General features: G+C 48.5%; 1 protein-coding gene across 3 annotated transcripts in view; it reads right to left on the reverse strand.

Annotated features, from left to right (window-relative positions):
- Nucleotides 1–18,218, reverse strand: part of LOC125513138 (uncharacterized) — a 54,460-nt gene that overhangs the window by 21,335 nt on the left and 14,907 nt on the right. For 2 of the 3 annotated variants that reach the window (XM_048678176.2, XM_087527979.1), the window contains exons 7-8: nt 16,762–16,874; nt 6,001–6,244 (exon numbers count right to left, since the gene is read on the reverse strand). In XM_048678176.2, the coding sequence (XP_048534133.1) occupies nt 6,001–6,244; nt 16,762–16,874 (357 nt within the window). Of the gene's footprint in view, nt 1–2,558; nt 2,939–6,000; nt 6,245–16,761; nt 16,875–18,218 lie in introns of all 3 variants that reach the window. The other variant, XR_015608204.1, reaches the window with a different exon arrangement.

Here is an 18,218-nt window from a genome sequence, read left to right on the forward strand (position 1 = left end):
CGTCATACCGGTGTTATGTTACTTGATTTTGCGTTCCTTACATGGTTGGGTGTTATGGGGACCCCTTGACAGTTCGCTTTGAATAAAACTCCTCCAGGAAAGCCCAACCTTGGTTTTACCATTTGCCTCACCACCACCTACTTTTCCCTTGGGAGTCGCTCTCTCGAGGGTCATCTTTATTTTAAGCCCCCCCGGGCCAGTGCTTGTCTAAGTGTTGGTCCGAACTAGAGTCCTTTGCAGCGCCACCTCGAGGAAACTTGAGGGCTGGTTTTAGTTGTACGGAGTGCTCATCCGGTGTTGCCCTGAGAACGAGATATGTGCAGCTCCTATCGGGATGTCGGCGCATCGGGCGGTCTTGCTGGTCTTGTTTTACCATTGTCGAAATATCTTGTAACCGGGATTCCGAAACTGATCGGGTCTTCTCGGGAGAAGGAATATCCTTCGTTGACCGTGAGAGCTTGTGATGGGCTAAGTTGGGACACCCCTGCAGGGTTTTGAACTTTCGAAAGCCGTGCCAGCGGTTATGGGCAGATGGGAATTTGTTAATGTCCGGTTGTAGAGAACTTGAAACTTAACTTAATTAAAATGCATCAACCGCGTGTGTAGCCGTGATGGTCTCTTCTCGGCAGAGTCCGGGAAGTTAACACGGCGTTGGAGTTATGCTTGAAACGTAAGTAGTTTCAGGATCACTTCTTGATCACTTCTAGTTCACGACCATGCTTTGCTTTTCTTCTCGCTCTTATTTTGCGTAAGTTAGCCACCATATATGCTAGTGCTTACTGCAGCTCCACCTCAATACCCTATCCTACCCATAAGCTTAAACAGTCTTGATCTCGCAGGTGTGAGATTGTTGAGTCCCCGTGACTCACAGATTACTTCCAAAACCAGTTTGCAGGTGCCGATGATACCGTGCAGGTGACTCAACCAAGCTCAAGGAGGAGCTCGATGAAGATCTTGTTCATCGTGTTTCGTTTCAGTTGATCAGTAGAGGAGCCCAGTCAGGGCGATTGAGGATCTTTTGCATTAGGGGTAGTCTTCTTTTATTTTAGTTCCATAGACGGACCTTGATTGTATCTGGATGATGTAATGCTATATTCATGTATTGTGTGAAGTGGCGATTGTAAGCCAGCTCTGTACCTCTTTCTTATTCAGTACATGGGATGTGTAAAGATTACCTCTTTTGCGACATGCCTACAATGCGGTTATGCCTCTAAGTCGTGCTCCGACACATGGGAGATATAGCCGCATCGTGGGTGTTACAGCTAATGTTGTCATTGGGGACATTGACATGAAGGTTACTGGGTATGGTATATTTTCCACTATTTTTTCAGTATGTCATTCTCCTGATCGGTTGATTGACACGGGTGCTAATGTACATGTATGAGATGACATTTCCATGTTTTCTTCTTATCAAACCTCAAGGACTTCCACCATGCTGATGGGCAACATTTCAAGTGCTTCTGTTCGTGGTGTTGACACGGTCGATCTGAAGTTTACTTCGGGGAAGATCACGCGGCTGAAGAACGTGCATTATGTCCCCTTCCTCAAAAAAAAAAATCTTGTTAGCGGGTCTCTTTTGTGTAGAGATGGCTACAAGCTTGTCTTCGAGTCCAATAAATTTGTAGTGTCCAAGTATGGAACTTTTGTTGGTAAAGGTTATCAATCAAGAGGCTTGTTCAGACTATCATTGTCAGATGTTTGTAATAAAGTTGTTAATCATGTGTGCAACAATAGTGAATCAAATGTCTGGCATTCACGTTTCTGTCATATTAACTTTGGTTGCATGACGCGGTTAGCCAAGTTGAGCTTAATCCTTAATTTCATCATTGTTAAGGGATCTAAGTGTTAAGTTTGTGTGCAAGCTAAGCAACCTCGTAAGTTTCATACAACTGCAGAAACAAGAAATCTTGCACTACTAGAGCTCGTCCATTTAGATCTTTGTGAAATGAATGGTGTTTTGACAAAAGGTGAAAAGAAATATTTCATGACCTTAATTGATGACTCCACTAGATACTGCCATGTGTATCTTTTGAAATCAAAAGATGAGGCTTTGAACTTTTTCAAGATCTATAAAGCTGAAGTGGAAAACCAACTTGATCATAAAATCAAGAGGCTTAGGCCCGATCGTGGTGGAGAGTATTTTTCAAATGAATTTGATTCTTTTTGTAAGCTTTTGAGATTAATAGAAACAGGTTACCATTTGAATTCAACCACAAGAAACTCTTATTTGGCATTCTGACCTGCTGATACTTGCAAGAAGAGCTCGGAGAATTTTTGGGATTGACTGGATATTACATAAAGTTTGAACAGGCCTATGGAATTTTGGCTAAGCCCTTCACCAGTTTGCTGAAGAAACCCAGGGCTTAAATATACACTCAGACATCGTGATGGCACACATGCCACACTTGATGGGTCAACCAGCCACTTGAGGTCCCTGACGTGTGGACTCATGTCCACCTGTTTAGTCGCCCATCACCACCTGCAACCCAGTCAAGCGGCCGCTAGAAAACACGAGCACAAGATGTAGTAATCTTCCCAAGTCGCATGTTCCAGCGTACCTTGACTTGCAGAATTGTCATGCTGCCCTTCGTGACCATAAGTCGCTCCCGGATAGCCAGCAGTTGCAACAGCACAGTGGAGAGATCTGGCAGCTTCATGAAGACCGGTGAATAGTTGGCGGTGAATGGCTTCAGTTGCGACATGTGGAACCCTGGATGTATGAGACTTGAGGGCGGAAGATCCAAACGATAAGCTGCAGCTCCAATTCGTTCCAGGACTTTGAATGGGCTGTAGAATTTGTGAGCAAGCTTGGAGCACGGTCTGACTGACGAGCAATGAGTGCGCCTATGGTTGAAGCTTGAGGAGCACATCTTTGTCGACAGCGAACTAACAATCCTGGTGGTGCTTGTCGTCCTGAGCCTTGACGCGCTCCTGTGCGCTGCGGAGGTGTTCCCGCAGTAATGCAAAAAAATCAGCATGATCAGCTGCAAGCTCTGCCAGCGAAGAGTGTAGTTCATCCTCCAAAGCAGGCATTGTACAAAAATTTGGATCTATTCCATATAGAGCTTTGAATGGAGTGCAGCCAGCGATATGTTGTCGTAAGAGTTATACCAAAATTCCGGCAATGGAAGCCATTTTTTGATATATTTTTTCCACTTCACCAGCTGTCATGCACTAAGCACTGCATGTATTCTCCAAGCATTGATTAACTCAGATTGGTGCCGGACAGTCCCTCTCGTAATCTTTGTTTAACCTACAAGCTTATGTCTAGCCTATTTGGCTACCCCATGGTGCCCTTATATAATAGGCCTGGGCTAAACGTGTTGGGCTAAACGTGTTCGACTCAAACACCTAACCTTTCACTAATTACAAATCCAACTGTAGCACAACCCGTACACATATTCAGCACATATTTTAACAGCAACCGGAGGTGAGAAGGAGAGGACTCCACCTGAATGCCGGCGCACGTGCACACCCCACCACACTACAGTCTGCCACCCACTGTACCACCGTCAACCAGTGATGTCCACGCCGGCGGACGGTCGCTGCAATCCACACCTCCAGCGTGAGCAGCTCGCAGCCTGCCAGCGTGCGGTGCGGCAGTGCGGGCATGAGGACCCGATTGCACTTTAAGGGCTCATTTGGTTGTTGGGGAGTGAAAATCCAGGGCAATACACCCCTAGGAGAGATTTTTCCCGTGCATATATGATCCCTTCCACCACTGGGGGGTGTTCGACAACCCCGGTGTCCAAACGGTAAGAAGTGGAGGGGAGGCAATCCCTTGCAAGAGCAGGTTCGTGGATCTGGACAAGGCCTCGTCCAGCTTGATAAGCAAAATCGTTGGGGTTGAAGAACAGGAGGAGGTTCAAAGAGAAGGACAACGACCTGGCCGTCGACGTCGCCGGAGATGACAGGAGCTAACGGAGGGAGCTCCGGGGAAGGAGGAGGGTGACGACCCCGATTCACTGGCGTCGCGGGAGGGGCGGAGCTCTGAAGGGAGGGAACCTGGAGCATATTGCCGGAGGGGCAGAGGCACGGAGTATGGAGGCGAATCACTGGAGGAGGGCGGTCCGCAGCGTCGCTCCGGTCGCGGCGGAGAAGCTCGAGGCGGAGCGCTGGGTCTTGGTCGTCGTTTCCTGGCGTTCACTACTCTCCTCGCTGCAAGCCGTGGTTTTCTCCCCCGAACCCTCGAGGCGTGGATCTCTCCCCCGTGGAAAGGACGTGGATGGGCCGGAATATCCCCGATGGGTGAAACAACCAAATGGTGCGGTAATTCTCCACGGGCCGGTTTGCCCTCGTGGTCTTTGCGCCCCGGTTTTTTAAGGGGATCCCGGGTGGATCACGGCCTACCAAACAAGGCCTAAGAATATAGTCTAGGGGTGTTTTTGCAAATGTTCAGGGACAACTTTGTAAAAAAATGTTGAAAAAAACAGATTCAGTTCAGTCCTAGCTGAGTTGGCATGACTGCTGACTGGGCAGCGCCATGTCAGCAGTCAACGCGGTCAAAACCACTTGACCGAGGCAAAACCGGGAGGAGGGTTGAGTTTTGCACCATGTGGTTAGTTTGGGGTATTGTGCGACCGGTTTCGCAGTTCAAGGTTGCAAATTAAACCAAGTTGTTAATTCAAGGTTGTAATGTGGACTTCTCTCTTTCTTCTCTGACTGATCTTACTTCTGAAGATGCAGAATCCTTGCTCCAGGACGAGTTGGTACAGTGATTTTCTCCAGCGGCAACATCACAAGGCTCGGTTACATATGAAACACTATGCTGATGAAAATCACACTGATAGGAACTTCCAAAAGGGGGGCAAGTTTAGGACAAGCTGCATCCGTATGCTCAACAGTTTGTGCCTGCCAGACCCTATCCGAAGATCTCTGTCAAGTGTTTTGGGCCCTACAAAATACTTTACAAAATTGGTCTAGTGGCTTATGAAGTAGAACTGCCTTCTACATCCTGTGTCCCATGTGTCGCAGTTGAGGCAGCATGTGCCTGATCATTCGACCGTTTTCTCCAAACTTCCTTCAGCTGCGGAGCTTGATATCTCTGAAGTTTCTCCGGCGGCAATCCTGGATCGTCGCCTCTTGAAGAAAGGCAACACTGCTCTGCTTCAGGTGCTCATCAAGCGGTCTTTCGCTACCAGAGAAGACGACTTGGGAAGACTATGCCAATGTTCAAGAGTGGTTTCCAACTGCTGCAGAGGGGATGTCACACCAGGCCCAGCTCATCAGGCGTGTTCCTTAAAGGGTGGTGTTTAGTGGTGGCGTAGTAGTTGTGTGTGGGCCAGGGTGTCACTTGGGCGCGTTATTTATATGCCATGAGCTGTAACAGGAGAATTATCGAATGAATAGTGAAATTTGATCCTCCCCCAACTACTCGCTCTACTTCTTCCCCAAGTCCTTATCCCCTCCGATACCCAAATTCACTTGTATCCTGTTACATGTCTTCAGGGAAAGTTCATTGGTAGAAATTAAAGGGGTAGCAAGCTCAGTGGCAGGAGAACAGTGGTGTACCTCCCCTTGGTTGCAAAGATAAATGTGTAGTTACGTATACGAGGAGTGAATCAATGGGGTTCCACGGCTCAGTATGCTAATTGATCAGTTACTAGCAATTACAGATTCAACATTTGAATAATGGGAAACAACAAAAGGGCATATCTGCCTGGTGTATTTCATCTGCTAATTCCATAGGAAAGAAAAACCCCATGCAGGTAAATTAGTTTGCACACGCTTCCAGGTTAATCATCAGTACTTCATAATAATTTCATGAAACAAGGCACGTAGTTGTATGTGGTTTCATTATTTCTGCACCAAATTAAGTATAAATTTGCAAATTAAAGTGTAACTTAGACATCCCCTTGGACAATACATCTACCACAATCTACAGTGCATGCTACCTTCTTACTACAACATTACCCATATAGCATAGACAGCACATAAGCAAAACTGCAAATCAAAATAAATTTTAAGATGGAATGGTGAAAACTAAGAAGATATAATCACCTGAGATGGAAAAGCCAGCAGTAGAGCTCTTATCTTCAGAAGAACAATATTTGCATCCTGGACAAGCTCTTCAACTTTGGAAATAGCATTTTGAACAGCTAAGAGCTGCTCCATAGTGTTCATTGAAGGTGGAGATGTCACCTTGACCTCAGTCATTGGCTTTCCTTGACTAGTTAGTCTTGTCAGCAGCATGACCGTTGCTGATAACAGTATGACCATAACAAGAAAATAGACTACCCATCCCCTGTCTCAGCATAGAAGCATAGGAACATCACTAATATGAAGGGATGAAAAATCATCAATTAGTTGACAAGCTGATATTAAGATTCATCGTATCCATGAACTTCTACTGAGTTCAGATTACTAGTAGCATCTACACTAGTACTTTTACTAAGCAACTCTTGGTATCTTTTTTTTCGGGAGCACAACGCTTGGTATCTTCAGATGCCCACGACGGTGTTCCACCATGAAATCGTAGCCGAACAACTTGTTCACTAATTGATGTTGTGGGATTATCTGAGCCGCTGCTCCAGGGTGAAATTCAAACCATAGTGATCAGTGCAGTCGGTGAATGCATGTTCCCGTCATTAGCTCCCTCTCATAGGCTGCCAGCTTGGCAGGACGCAGCGTTGCTATGCGCCGGCTCTAGAAAGTCGACACACCATTGTCCTGGTGAAGAACGGCGCTATGGCCAGATTTGAAGCATCACCCTCGTCGATAAAGCTGGAGTTGGAAGTTGGCATCTGCACGACTGGGGCTGTACCGAGGGTGCTCTCATGAAACACAGCCTTGGCTTCTTCACACTAACTAAATCCCTCCTTCAGTAGCTTGGTGAGCTGCGCTGCCATACTGCGAAAGTCCTTGATAAAACTTGCGGTGGTAGCCTGCAAGACTGACGAACCCGTCGGAGAGGGGATCAGGATAGTGGGGATAAGGTTTGAGGTGAGAAGCGCACAGAAAGATGAGAGGAAAGCTAGGGGACGAGGAATCAGTTGTTCCTCAGATCGATGGTTCATCTCGCCAGTTACCCAGTATTAAATAGCCTCACTCTCTGGGCCACACTCAATTCCAGTTTAAATCCCCCAACATGCCCCTGACATCTCTCTAGTCCACTGTGTCATCGGGCACAGGTGTGACATTCTCCCTTTCTTCAGATGGAGCCCCTGTCCAGACCGCTGCCGTCGGAAAGCGGAGCCTGAGAACGCCATAGTCCTCCGAGGTGACTGTCTCGGTGATAGGGTAGACCACCACACCTTGAGTTGGACGACCAAGCCATTGTCGTGTTTCATCAGGTCGCCGACTGTCAGATCGGTGGTGCGCACCAGCTCGGGAAACACTGGAGTGTAGTCCGGCATGAATGGCTTCAGCTGGGAGACGGAGTAAATGTGGCTGTCGTCCGGAAGATCGAGCTTATAGCGAGCTGCCTGACTGATTGCAGCACCTTTGAAGACCCAAAGTACTTGCATGTGAGCTTGTGGTAAGGCAACGGAGCTTTGGGCGTAGGGTTGCAGCTTGAGCAGGACCGCATCCCACACCATGAACATGCGCTCAACACGGTTGCGGTCAGCCTTGCGCTGGATGCGGCACTGACCTCAGAGCAGCTGGGTGCCCAGGAGCTCGGTCTGCTGCTCCCAATCTGTGTCGTCGATCGCTGATGTAGAAGCAGTCGGCCAAGAGAGGGTGGCACTAAGGTTTGGTTCCTGCCCGTAGAGCACCTTGAAGGGGGAACAATTGAGTGATCGAGTGAAATGTGGAGTTGTACCAAAGCTCCACCATCAGAAGCCAGCACCCGCATTTGCCCGGAGTGTCGTGGAGGTCGCAGCGAAGGTAAATCTCAAGGCATTGGTTTACACGCTCACTTTGACCATTTGTTTGTGGATGATACACTATGGACTACCGCAGCTGGGTGCCAACGGAGGCGAGCATCTCTTGCCACATGTCGCTGGTGAAGACGCAGTCACAGTCCGAGACGATCGACTTGGGCGTGGCGTGAAGCTTGCGATCGCGACCAAGAACGTCCGCACCACTTATTGTGCACTGAAGGGGTGGCAAAGTGGCATTTAGTGTGCAGGCTTGATGATGAAGCGGGTCGACAACCACCATGATCATGTCAAATCTGTTAGACTAGGGAAGGCCCTCAACGAAGTCCATGGTCAGGCCCGTCCACGGCCCTTCCGGCACCGATAGGAGTTCCAAGTAGGCCGGCTTGGTGTGTTCGTACTTGGCGTGCTGGCACACCTCACACTGTAGGACAAAATCATCGACGGCTTGTTTGAGCCTTGTGCACAGGAACAACTTGACGCAGTGGTAGGTCGCGACCAACCCAAAGTGGCTGCCGACCACATTGTTGCGCAGCACGCTCACTAGCTTCGCCTGCAGTGCGATGTTGCAGCCGATCCATACACGCCAGTGGAAGCGAATGATGCATAGCAGTGTTGCTTCTCCAGGCTGCACAGTGCGAGTTGGCAAAAGCTTGCTGACACATCTGTCTTGTATGAGTTAGTTACCTCCTGCCTCCGGCCGGGTTGCCAGACCAAGAGAGTGTCAACCAAGAGGAGGTTGCCCACGCGAGACAAAGCATTGTCAGAGCCGTTCTCAACGTCGTGCTTGTATTGGAAGGTGAACGGGAGCCACAGGAGGTTGGACATCACCGTCCGTTGCAGATTTGTCACGAGCTGACAGTTGCCCAAGCACTGCGGTTAATCAGGATCATGAACGGAGCCGTTTGGAGGTCGGTGCACCACTTGTCCACGGCCATCATGACAGTGAGGAACTCCTTTCCTGATTGTTTTTTGTTGTGGACGCCGAGAGCCTTGCTAAAGAATGCCACGGGGTGGCTGCCTTGCACGAGGACGGCCCCAATGCCGGTGTCATGGGCATCCATCTCAATTGACGATGGCTTAATGAAGTCGGGCAGCACCAAAACGGCTGTCGTCACCATCGCTTGATTGAGTGGCTCGGACACCGTCTAGGCATGATCTGCCACTTCAAAGCCCTTTTTTTGTTAGCAGCGGGGTAAGTGGCTTGGCAAGGATGCCATACATGGGCACAAACTTTCGGTAATAGCCCGTGAGGCCAAGGAAACCTCACAGCTTGGTGGCGTTGGTGGGAGTGGGCCAATGTTGCATGGTTGTCGCCTTCTGGTTGTCTGTGGCGACACCGTCCCAAGAGATCACATGTCCTAGGTATTTGATACCAGTCTAGGTGAACGTGCACTGGGATGCCTTGGTGTGGATGAATCCTGTCGAGCAGCCGATGCAAGTGGCTAGTGTGCTCCTGAAGTGAGGAATTATACACCAAGATGTCATCCAGAAAGACAATGAAAAACCTACTGACATGCTCGGCGAAGATCGAGTCCAAGAGTCATTGGAATGTTGTCAGCGCATTCGTCAACCCAAATGGCATGACTCGGAAGTGGAAGTGTTTGTGGTGCGTCTTGAACGCCATTTTCATCTCATCACATGCTTCATCCAGATTTGGTAGTAACCAACATGGAAGTTGAGCTTGGAGAAGTAGGTCGCGCCGCTAGCTCATTGAGTTCGTCGAATTGGCAAAAGGAACTTGTTTTTTACTGTCATGTCAGGCGTGGATAGTCCACACAAAAGGCCACGTTCCATCCTTCTTCACGAGGAGCACGGAAGCGGCATATGGGCTCATGTTGTGCATGATCACCCCGCAACGCACCATCTCGCTAACTCGGCGCTCGATCTTGTCATTTTGCAAATGAGAGTAACGGTATGGTCTAGCTAATCCAGTTACAAGGACCTTCTTGAATATCATCGGTGCACTCGAAGGGCCATCATGGCACTCCTGGGAGCTATTGACTTGAAACATAATTAGAAGACGCGGGACCTAGATGACTTCAAACAAACAAGGTGGACCAGCATTGTCATGGATGCACTCCCATTGGCGAAGAGGGACGAGATCCCATGGTTGACCTGCTATGCGGTGGCATGGTGCCGCCCAAACCCACAATCGCTCTCGGAGGGCCGTTGTCGTACTCAAGGGGGCTATTGACTTCACACACAAACAGAAGATGCTGGGCCTAGATAGGAGTTGTAAACTTCAAACAAACAAGGCAGCCCTAGAATTGTAACGGATGCATCCCCATTGGCGATGATGTACGGGATCCCAGACATAAACAGAAGACGAGAGTTTGTTGACTTCAAACACACGAGGCGGCCCAGCATCGTCATGGATGCACTTCCGTTGGCGAGGACGGACAGGATCCCAAGGTTGACCCGCTACGCGGCGACAAGGTGCCGCCCGAACACACGATCGCTCTCGAAAGGTCGTCGGCGCAATCCAGGGAGCTATTGCCTTCAAACATAAAAAAAAGCAGGCCATTCAAACATAAACAAAGAACACAAGGCCTAGATGGGAGCTATTGACTTCAAACAGACGAAGCGGCCCAACCCATCAGGCCCTAGATGGGAGCTATTGACTTCAAACAGACGAGGCGACAAGGGATTAGATCCCATGGTTTACCCGTTGTGGGGTGGCGTGGTGCCGCCCGAACCAACAAACACTCTTGGAGGGCCGTCGTTGCACCCCAGGGAGCTATTGGCTTAGATGTAAACAAAAGACGCGGGGCCTAGATGGGAGTTGTTGACGTCAAACAGACAAGGAGGCCCAGCATCCACGGATGCACACCCATTAGCGACGAGGGATGGGATTCCAAGGTTGACCCATTGTGCGGTGGCGTGGTGCCGTTCTCAAAGAGTGGGTTGTTGTCGCACTCTAGGGAGCCATTGACTTCAGGCATAAACAGAAGACAGGAGTTCCTGACTTCAAACAGACAAGGTGGCCTAGCATCGTAGCGGATGCACTCCCAACATAATGCAACCAGACTAACATACTGAGTCGGAACATTACACGTCTCGGCCCCTGCAAACACAGCCTGAACTCAAGGACCTTTCTTGGTTGGGCGCAACTCCGGCATGAGGGTCATGACGTGGTCGTATTGGCGATGAAGTGAAAGGGACTTGGGCTTGGCAAAGACGTGGAACTCGTAGAGGACGTCCTAAACTGGCGGAGGCACGTGTAGTCCTTCTGTTGGTGACCTCGAAGGTGTCATCTCCATCACTGCCATCGCCCATATGTCAGTTCCCGGCATGCCACTTGAGCAAAGTATCAGGCTCTGGGGGAAGCAAAGACGTTTGGTTGGTTGATCGGTCACCTTGCAGTGTCACCTCTTGGCCTTGGTGAATGCACGTGATCATTTTCTCTAGCCAATGGCAGTTCATCAGGCTATTGCGCCGAGACTTCCATGCCCAAAATTCCATTATATGCGCCGAGCTCCATGACACGCATGTTGGTGGTGAACTCATGGCCTTGCAACCACCAAATTGTCGAGGACGAACTTATCATAGCAGAGACACTATCCGTTCGCAAGCTTGACACCCACCAGTGGTATGGGTGCGGTGGTGGCACCGATATGATCAATGAACATTGCGTTGATGAAGTTGTACGTGCTCCCAAAGTCGAGCAGCAGCAACTTATCTTGGGTGCCCACAAGTATGCGCAAGCGAATCGTGCCTGTCGCTTCAGAGTCGGTGATGGCGTGCACGAAAGCTGGCAGCACTCCAATGATGGGGCACCGGGTTCCTCCATCAATTTTAGAGCGCGGATGGCATCATCTGAGAGCAACTCGCCATAGTCACCGACCTTGACCGTGAGCACTCACCTCGGTGCTTGCACTGATGCTCCTGAAGGTAATTGTCCCCACAGCAGAATAGAGCCCAAACTTGTCCGGAGGCCGCAGTGCAACTGGTGGTCGAGGAGGGGTAGGGATGTAAATGGCGCAATAAATAGCGCCGAAAGGCCCGTTTAGTTAGCTCAATAGTTCATTTTCATGGGAAAAAACTTGAACTATTAGATGGATAAGTGGGCTTAAACAGGCTTAAACAGCGCGCCTTTACATCCCTAAGGAGGGGTCAATGTTGGGAGCGGAGAGGTAGGCGGTTGACCCGTAGGTGCCGGCCTGTAGCGCGGACGCTAGTGCTCAAGTTTCTCCTGGGTGTGTGCACACACAAGCCGTGCATGATGATTTTCGGCGCCTAAAGGCCGGCGAAATCAAATGGGAATTGATGCCTCAAATGCCCAACATTAATCCGCCACCAATCTAGTCTGCCTCAGTTGTAGCAAACAATTCATCAACAATTCAATTTCGTTAGATCCAAATTCCTCCAACAGAGCTTCCTTGAAGGCTTCCCGTGTGAAAATGCATTGGGACTGCCGGCATGCATGAAGCCAGTGTTGTCGCGTGCTCTTCAACGTAGAGCATCGTCGTGGTCACCCGTTGATGCTACGAAATTTTGTACAACTCAAAATAGGCCAGGCAACAGTCCAACCAAAGGCGTAGGGCAGTGCTGTTGAAAGTGGGGAAACCATGGTGCGGGGATTTGACATAGCCATGGCCACCAGCTGGAGCAGCCTGCGAGATGACCGACATGGCATACGATAGTTGTGGGGCGGTCATCTCATTGGCTACCCATCTTTGGCAGTGGCGGGGTCGCCAAAGGTGCGGGTGCGATGGCAGAGCCTAATTCTAATGGATCGCGGGTGTGCGTCTTGGGCTCATTGACATTTGCTTGGGTGAGGTGGATTTCTTTCCTCATCCCTTGCATATCGGTGGTGACTTTCTCTTTGAACTAGAGCTAGGCCTCATGGCGCTAGTCCAGGATGGCAAGTCATTGAGGCGCTTGAGGATCATGTCGAGCAAGGACTTCATCTGATTTTCACTCTCCATGGCTGTAAGGACATGGCATGTCTGAGCAGAAGGCTTGGATTGCGCCGCCGTTAACGCTCAAAGCCAATCCAAAATCTATCTAAGGGATTTTGCATGATGTTCACAGAAGCAAAATCACACCCAACAAAGTGGATGTACGAATCAGGTCAGGAGATTCAGAGGAACAACTACGGAAGCTGGGTTTTTTTGGGGGGGGGGGGGGGGGGGTGGGCTTTGATTATCAAATTGTGATGTACCCGTCGGAGAGGGAATTGAGTCACAAGGTATCGGGATAGTTGGGATAGGGTTTGAGGTGAGAAGAGCACAGAAAGATGAGGATATCGAGGATACCAGGAACCAGTTCATTCTTCTGATCGATGATTCATCTCGTCAGTTAAACACGTTAAATAGCCTCCTCTCTGGGCCACACTTGGCTCTAGTTTACATCCCTCACAATGCCCATGGCCCAACATGCCCTTGGCATCTCTCTAGTCCACTGTGTCATCACGCACAGGTGTGACAAAGACCGAAGCCTCATAGCACATGCGTTAACACCAATAGTGAGGTTGGCTCATCTGCCAAAGATGGACCTTGTCGATCCATGGGCAAACCACCTGCAGAAATCACATGGCTGAGGTACGCCATGGATGCAGCACCGAATGTGCACTTGGACCATTCGAGGAAGAGAGTATCTTGTCATATAACCTCAAACACAAGACGAAGATTGATGCGAAGCACCCCATGGACATCACCATGTATCATCAACCCCACAAGCTCCAAGTGGACCGGTGACAAGAGCTCGCTCATGTGCCATTGACACCGAGGTTACTTTGTTACTCTTCGAGCTCCATATGCATTCATATGAGACATGTCTACTACCTAATTCCAAAACCTTGTGCATGCTTAGGTGCAAAGGAATCTAGCATGGATAAGTGAGGGAAGAAGACCAAGCCATGGATGAGGAGAAAGGAGAGCAAGAGGAAGAAGAGCTTGAAATTGCTTTTCGTACGAATAGTTACGAATGTTCATCGCCGTTCCACCTCCAAATCATGAAGGTCGGGCCATCCAACGACTTGCCCTGTATCAAACGACGCAGTGCTCCAACCATGATGAGCAATAAATAAGGATATAATCAAACAAGACAGAAAAAACAACGAAGGAAGAGCTAAAGGATCTCGTTGATCAAGCCCTAGAAAGTCGTTGGGGGCATTGGCCATGCCAAAAGGCATGACTAGGAACTTGTAGTTGGCATTGTGCGTGCGAAAGATTATCTTGGCGATGTTATTACGCATTTGGTGAAAACCAGAACATAAATCAAGCATGCTCATCAAGAAGTTCATCTATCACAAAGATGGGGAACTTATATGTGATTGTTGTTAAGAGTGGTATATGTTAGCCATGTAATAACCCTCATGGGTTTTCTGCATATTTACCACACATGTACGTGTATATATACCCCCCTATCGCTTCATGGAAATATAATTTGTTATTTCCCAAACGTGGTATTAGGGCCTAGGGTTTTTCTTTCTCCTCCACACATACAACTCATGCTTCCTTGAAAAGAACTTTTTCATTGCCTTCCAGATCAATCATTTGTCTTGCCATCTTCGATCTTCTTATCTAATTCGCTTTCTACCCTACACAATAGCATGCATGCAGCTATTTCCCTCCCATCGAAGCCATCCCGCACAGTCTAGATAGAATTTCCCCATCGCAATCACCCGTATTATGTCAGATAGGCTTCCAACTAGAGCTCCCCTACGGCGGTCCTAAACACAACAAGAATCATCATCGAGAATGGCGTTACAACCAAAGTAAGTAATCTAGCCAATAGAAAAGAGTTGCATGGTAAGCCGAGGAACATGAGCCACAAGGGAAACAAAAAATGATGGAATGCTCAGTGTACCTGGATTAGCAATAGGAAGAGAAGTACCATCGGCGATAAGAATAGGGAATCTAGAGGTCTAATGGATGGCAAAGAGGAAGAATCATATGTCATAAGGAAAGAGGCTCCAGAATCAAGAATCCATGGGGATGTACCTAACTGTGGAGGAGGTGGTCGCTTTGTAGCTGAACTTGCAGAACCTGTCGAGGAAGAACCCGAAGCTGCAAGCAGATCTTGTTGCACAACATCCTGTGCAGTTAGAGACGCAACTAAAGAGGTCAATGTAGAACCACAAGCCCTCAAGAAGAACCGCGTCACATGTGTTGCTTCTTCTTGTAGCAATCATACTCAACTGCACCATCATTGACGCAATAGGGGCAATGTGGACAACAACTACTAGAAGAAGGGTGACTACCACTGCCTATTGGATACGGTAGAAGAGGCGGATCACTGAAGCGGGAAGCAGCCGGTGCAGTAGGTGGTGTAGCAGGTGAGCGCGGAGCGAGCTCCGAGGGAACTTACAGTGGACTAGCACCACGCAGACTAGTCTCCTTAGTGTGGATCTCACTGAGTGCCTCCAGAAGAGACACGGGCACAAGCGAAAAAGATTTGGGCACATCACGGCTCAAACTCCTTACGTTGCCGATACAAGAGCTCATAAACGAACAATTTGGCAACACGCGCACAAGAGCCACAACCAGCAGAATATCAAGCTGACGCCAAATAGCAGAACTTTAAACGCAGAAATGTCGACAATGGAATGACCCTGCTGAAGTGCGTACTCCCGACGAACCACCGACAAGTACAGAGCATCTGGGGCAGGAGCCTACGGTTTAGGCTCCAAATTGGCAATAGGGCGAGGCAGATATGTGACCTCCTCGAAGAGAAGACAAAGGCCACACAGGTGAATGCGCATGTGGCCAATCGAACCCAGTGTAGTGAACATTGTCAAAATCACCGGCCGACAAGAGATGATATGATAGCCCGACAGTGAAGGCATTGTACTTTTTTTTGGTTTACTCTTCCTTGTTCAGATCCAATCTAAGAGGAAACATAAGACGAGCCTTGGGAACCGGCTTAGTCTCACAACAAGGAGAGCGCTGGGCATGTGCGTACAGAGGAGACAAAGAGGCCAAGCTAGCATGATCGCTGGTGTCGACCAGGGCGGGAAGGCGAGTGGGTATGACTGGTGGCGGCGGCAACCTAGTGAGTGGTTTCCTATGGCGACAGTCTCCTGGAGATGGCAGCGACGCAACCTACGTGTGCGAGCACCATCGTCAAGCTAGTTTATAGTCGGTCTAACTCAGTCTTTCTCACGACGCTCGATGGAGGTGGCTGGTGGGTGAGCGCTTCTTGGGCCCTTTTTGGAGCTTTACTGGCTTCATATTCCTTCCATTGCCATGGCCGCCAGTCTCTCTGCCCATTACCTTGTCTAGGAGCTCTTTCCATCAGCGTCTCGATCATCTGTGTGACATCTTTCGTATTTAGTTCATTGTGTTTTTATGGGTCTATCTTAGGAGATGTGCCTTTAGATTATCAGGGTTGTAAGCTTGGTAAAAAGATTCAATTACCTTACCGTCATAGGGAGTTAATGTCTTAGCGTTCTTTTGATCTTGTTCATTCAGATGTTTGGGGTCAAAGCTCCCTTCATCTCGAAAGGGGGTATCGATATTACATTACTTTTATAGATGATTTCTCACTAAACTTGGAAATATTTATGTCTTCTCACAATGAGGTTCTTCCTGTATATCAGCAGTTCGCTACCACCGTACATACCCAGTTATCTACCCCTATTCATGTCTTTCGTGTAGACTCTGCTGGTGAGTATATCTCCCATTTGTCGGGCGGATTCCTAGCTAAGTAGGGCACACTTGCTTAGTTCTCTTGTCATGGTGCTCAAACTCGAGTGGTGTTACGACCAAACTTCCATTATCCACCAAAAAAAGTACTACCTAAAACAACCAGCAGCGCATTCTCTACACAAATATTAACACATGCAAGTCCCGACAAGTTTATGTTGGCAGCCTCCTTCCATGAGATGTAGCAGAACATGATCCTTGCCTTTATTTGTTAGTATGTCCGATAGTACACAATAACCAACCATTGCATAAAGAAAATAAAAATATATATGGGCAAAGCAGCATACCTTATGATAATAGAAGAAGATAACAAGCAAAAGATGAATGACTTCAAAGGCTCATCCCACAATGCCAACGACACCAAAAACCTCCAAAGGTCACTTACCGGTGATAACAATTCCTAGATACAATTAAATCATTATATTCTTAACTGCCCATAGGAAACACAAATTTGGCATTTGACATACATGGTTGGTGCAATTGTATTGAAAACATAAACCATCAAAGAAAGTACACATGTAGATAAGAGACAATTGAATTGCAGGTTACTGAACTCTGGTTACTTAAACTAGGCCATAGAAGTTACAAATTGCAGGCTACTGTAGATCATGAGCATGCTAGCTTGCGTACATGACAAGTGGCGTGGAATGTCTATTCATGACCACTATATGGGGAGCACATGAGCGGCACGTGACAAAAAGTATGAACATTTATTGTAATCTACATTACACTCCTAAATGGCAGATCTCACCAAACCCTACCTTTGAGTTCTGGTAAACTAAACTGCCTTCATTTGAAATTTCAACTGGAAGAGTAATTGACTAAATTCACATGTTCAAAAATGGATATAGATGGTACATTCCAATCTGTGGATGATTAATAGAGCAGATGTAACAATTGTCCAACTTTGAAGTGGTGCATAGATACACTTGAACTTGAAATTGCAAGTGTGCACAGTGCAAATATCTCCAACAAAGGAGCATCGGAGGCTTTGTGGCACCGCTTTCTCCCTGGGTGACTCCTCGACACCCGGCAGGGCCGCGATGATGGTTCTTGCCTACCACCTCCAAGGTGGTGAAAATTTCCCCTTGTCCACTTTCCTCTACTCTATGATCCATTTCTGCAGAATCTAGCTTTATCACTGGGCCCTGATTTCAATGGTCTTATCCGCCTTCATGCATCTTTGCGAGCGCTTCATCGGGATCCACTAAGATCCGAATCTCTTCCATAACTTCTTGCTTAAGGTGAATACGAACCTGGCGCCCAATGAGGTCCCATGTTCATGTTGGTTCTCGATACGCACTAGCAAAGGTTGGGCCTTCATCAAGATGCAGCCCCGCAATCTTGGAGTCATGACAAGGCCGGCCCGACGAAGTGGTGGGTTATCGTGTCTGATGAGACTGGTGCCCCCAAGTTTGTTAACGCCCAGTTAGTCAAATGGAACTCGTGTCCGGCGAACTATAGTTTCCTTACTCCAATGGTGGCGGCCATGAAAGACTTGTGGGACGGGCAATGCACGGATGTCCATGTTGTGGGCGGCTTCTTCCGCCAAAGAATTTCAGGTTTAAGGAACAAGATGAACCAGCATGGGTCTATGGTTTGGTGCTTGGTCCTAGTCAGGACGGCGGAGGTGAGTTTCTTGACCCAGTCACGAGCCTTCCAATTTTCGATGACCTATTTTCGCTTAGGCCTTTCTGTCTCAGGTAGATCCCATCAAGGTGCCGGAGGACACTGCCGGCGCTGG

Source organism: Triticum urartu, chromosome 6A (assembly GCF_056163025.1).
Source record: "Triticum urartu cultivar PI428250 chromosome 6A, HENAU_Tu73, whole genome shotgun sequence".
Classification (NCBI taxonomy): domain Eukaryota; kingdom Viridiplantae; phylum Streptophyta; class Magnoliopsida; order Poales; family Poaceae; genus Triticum; species Triticum urartu.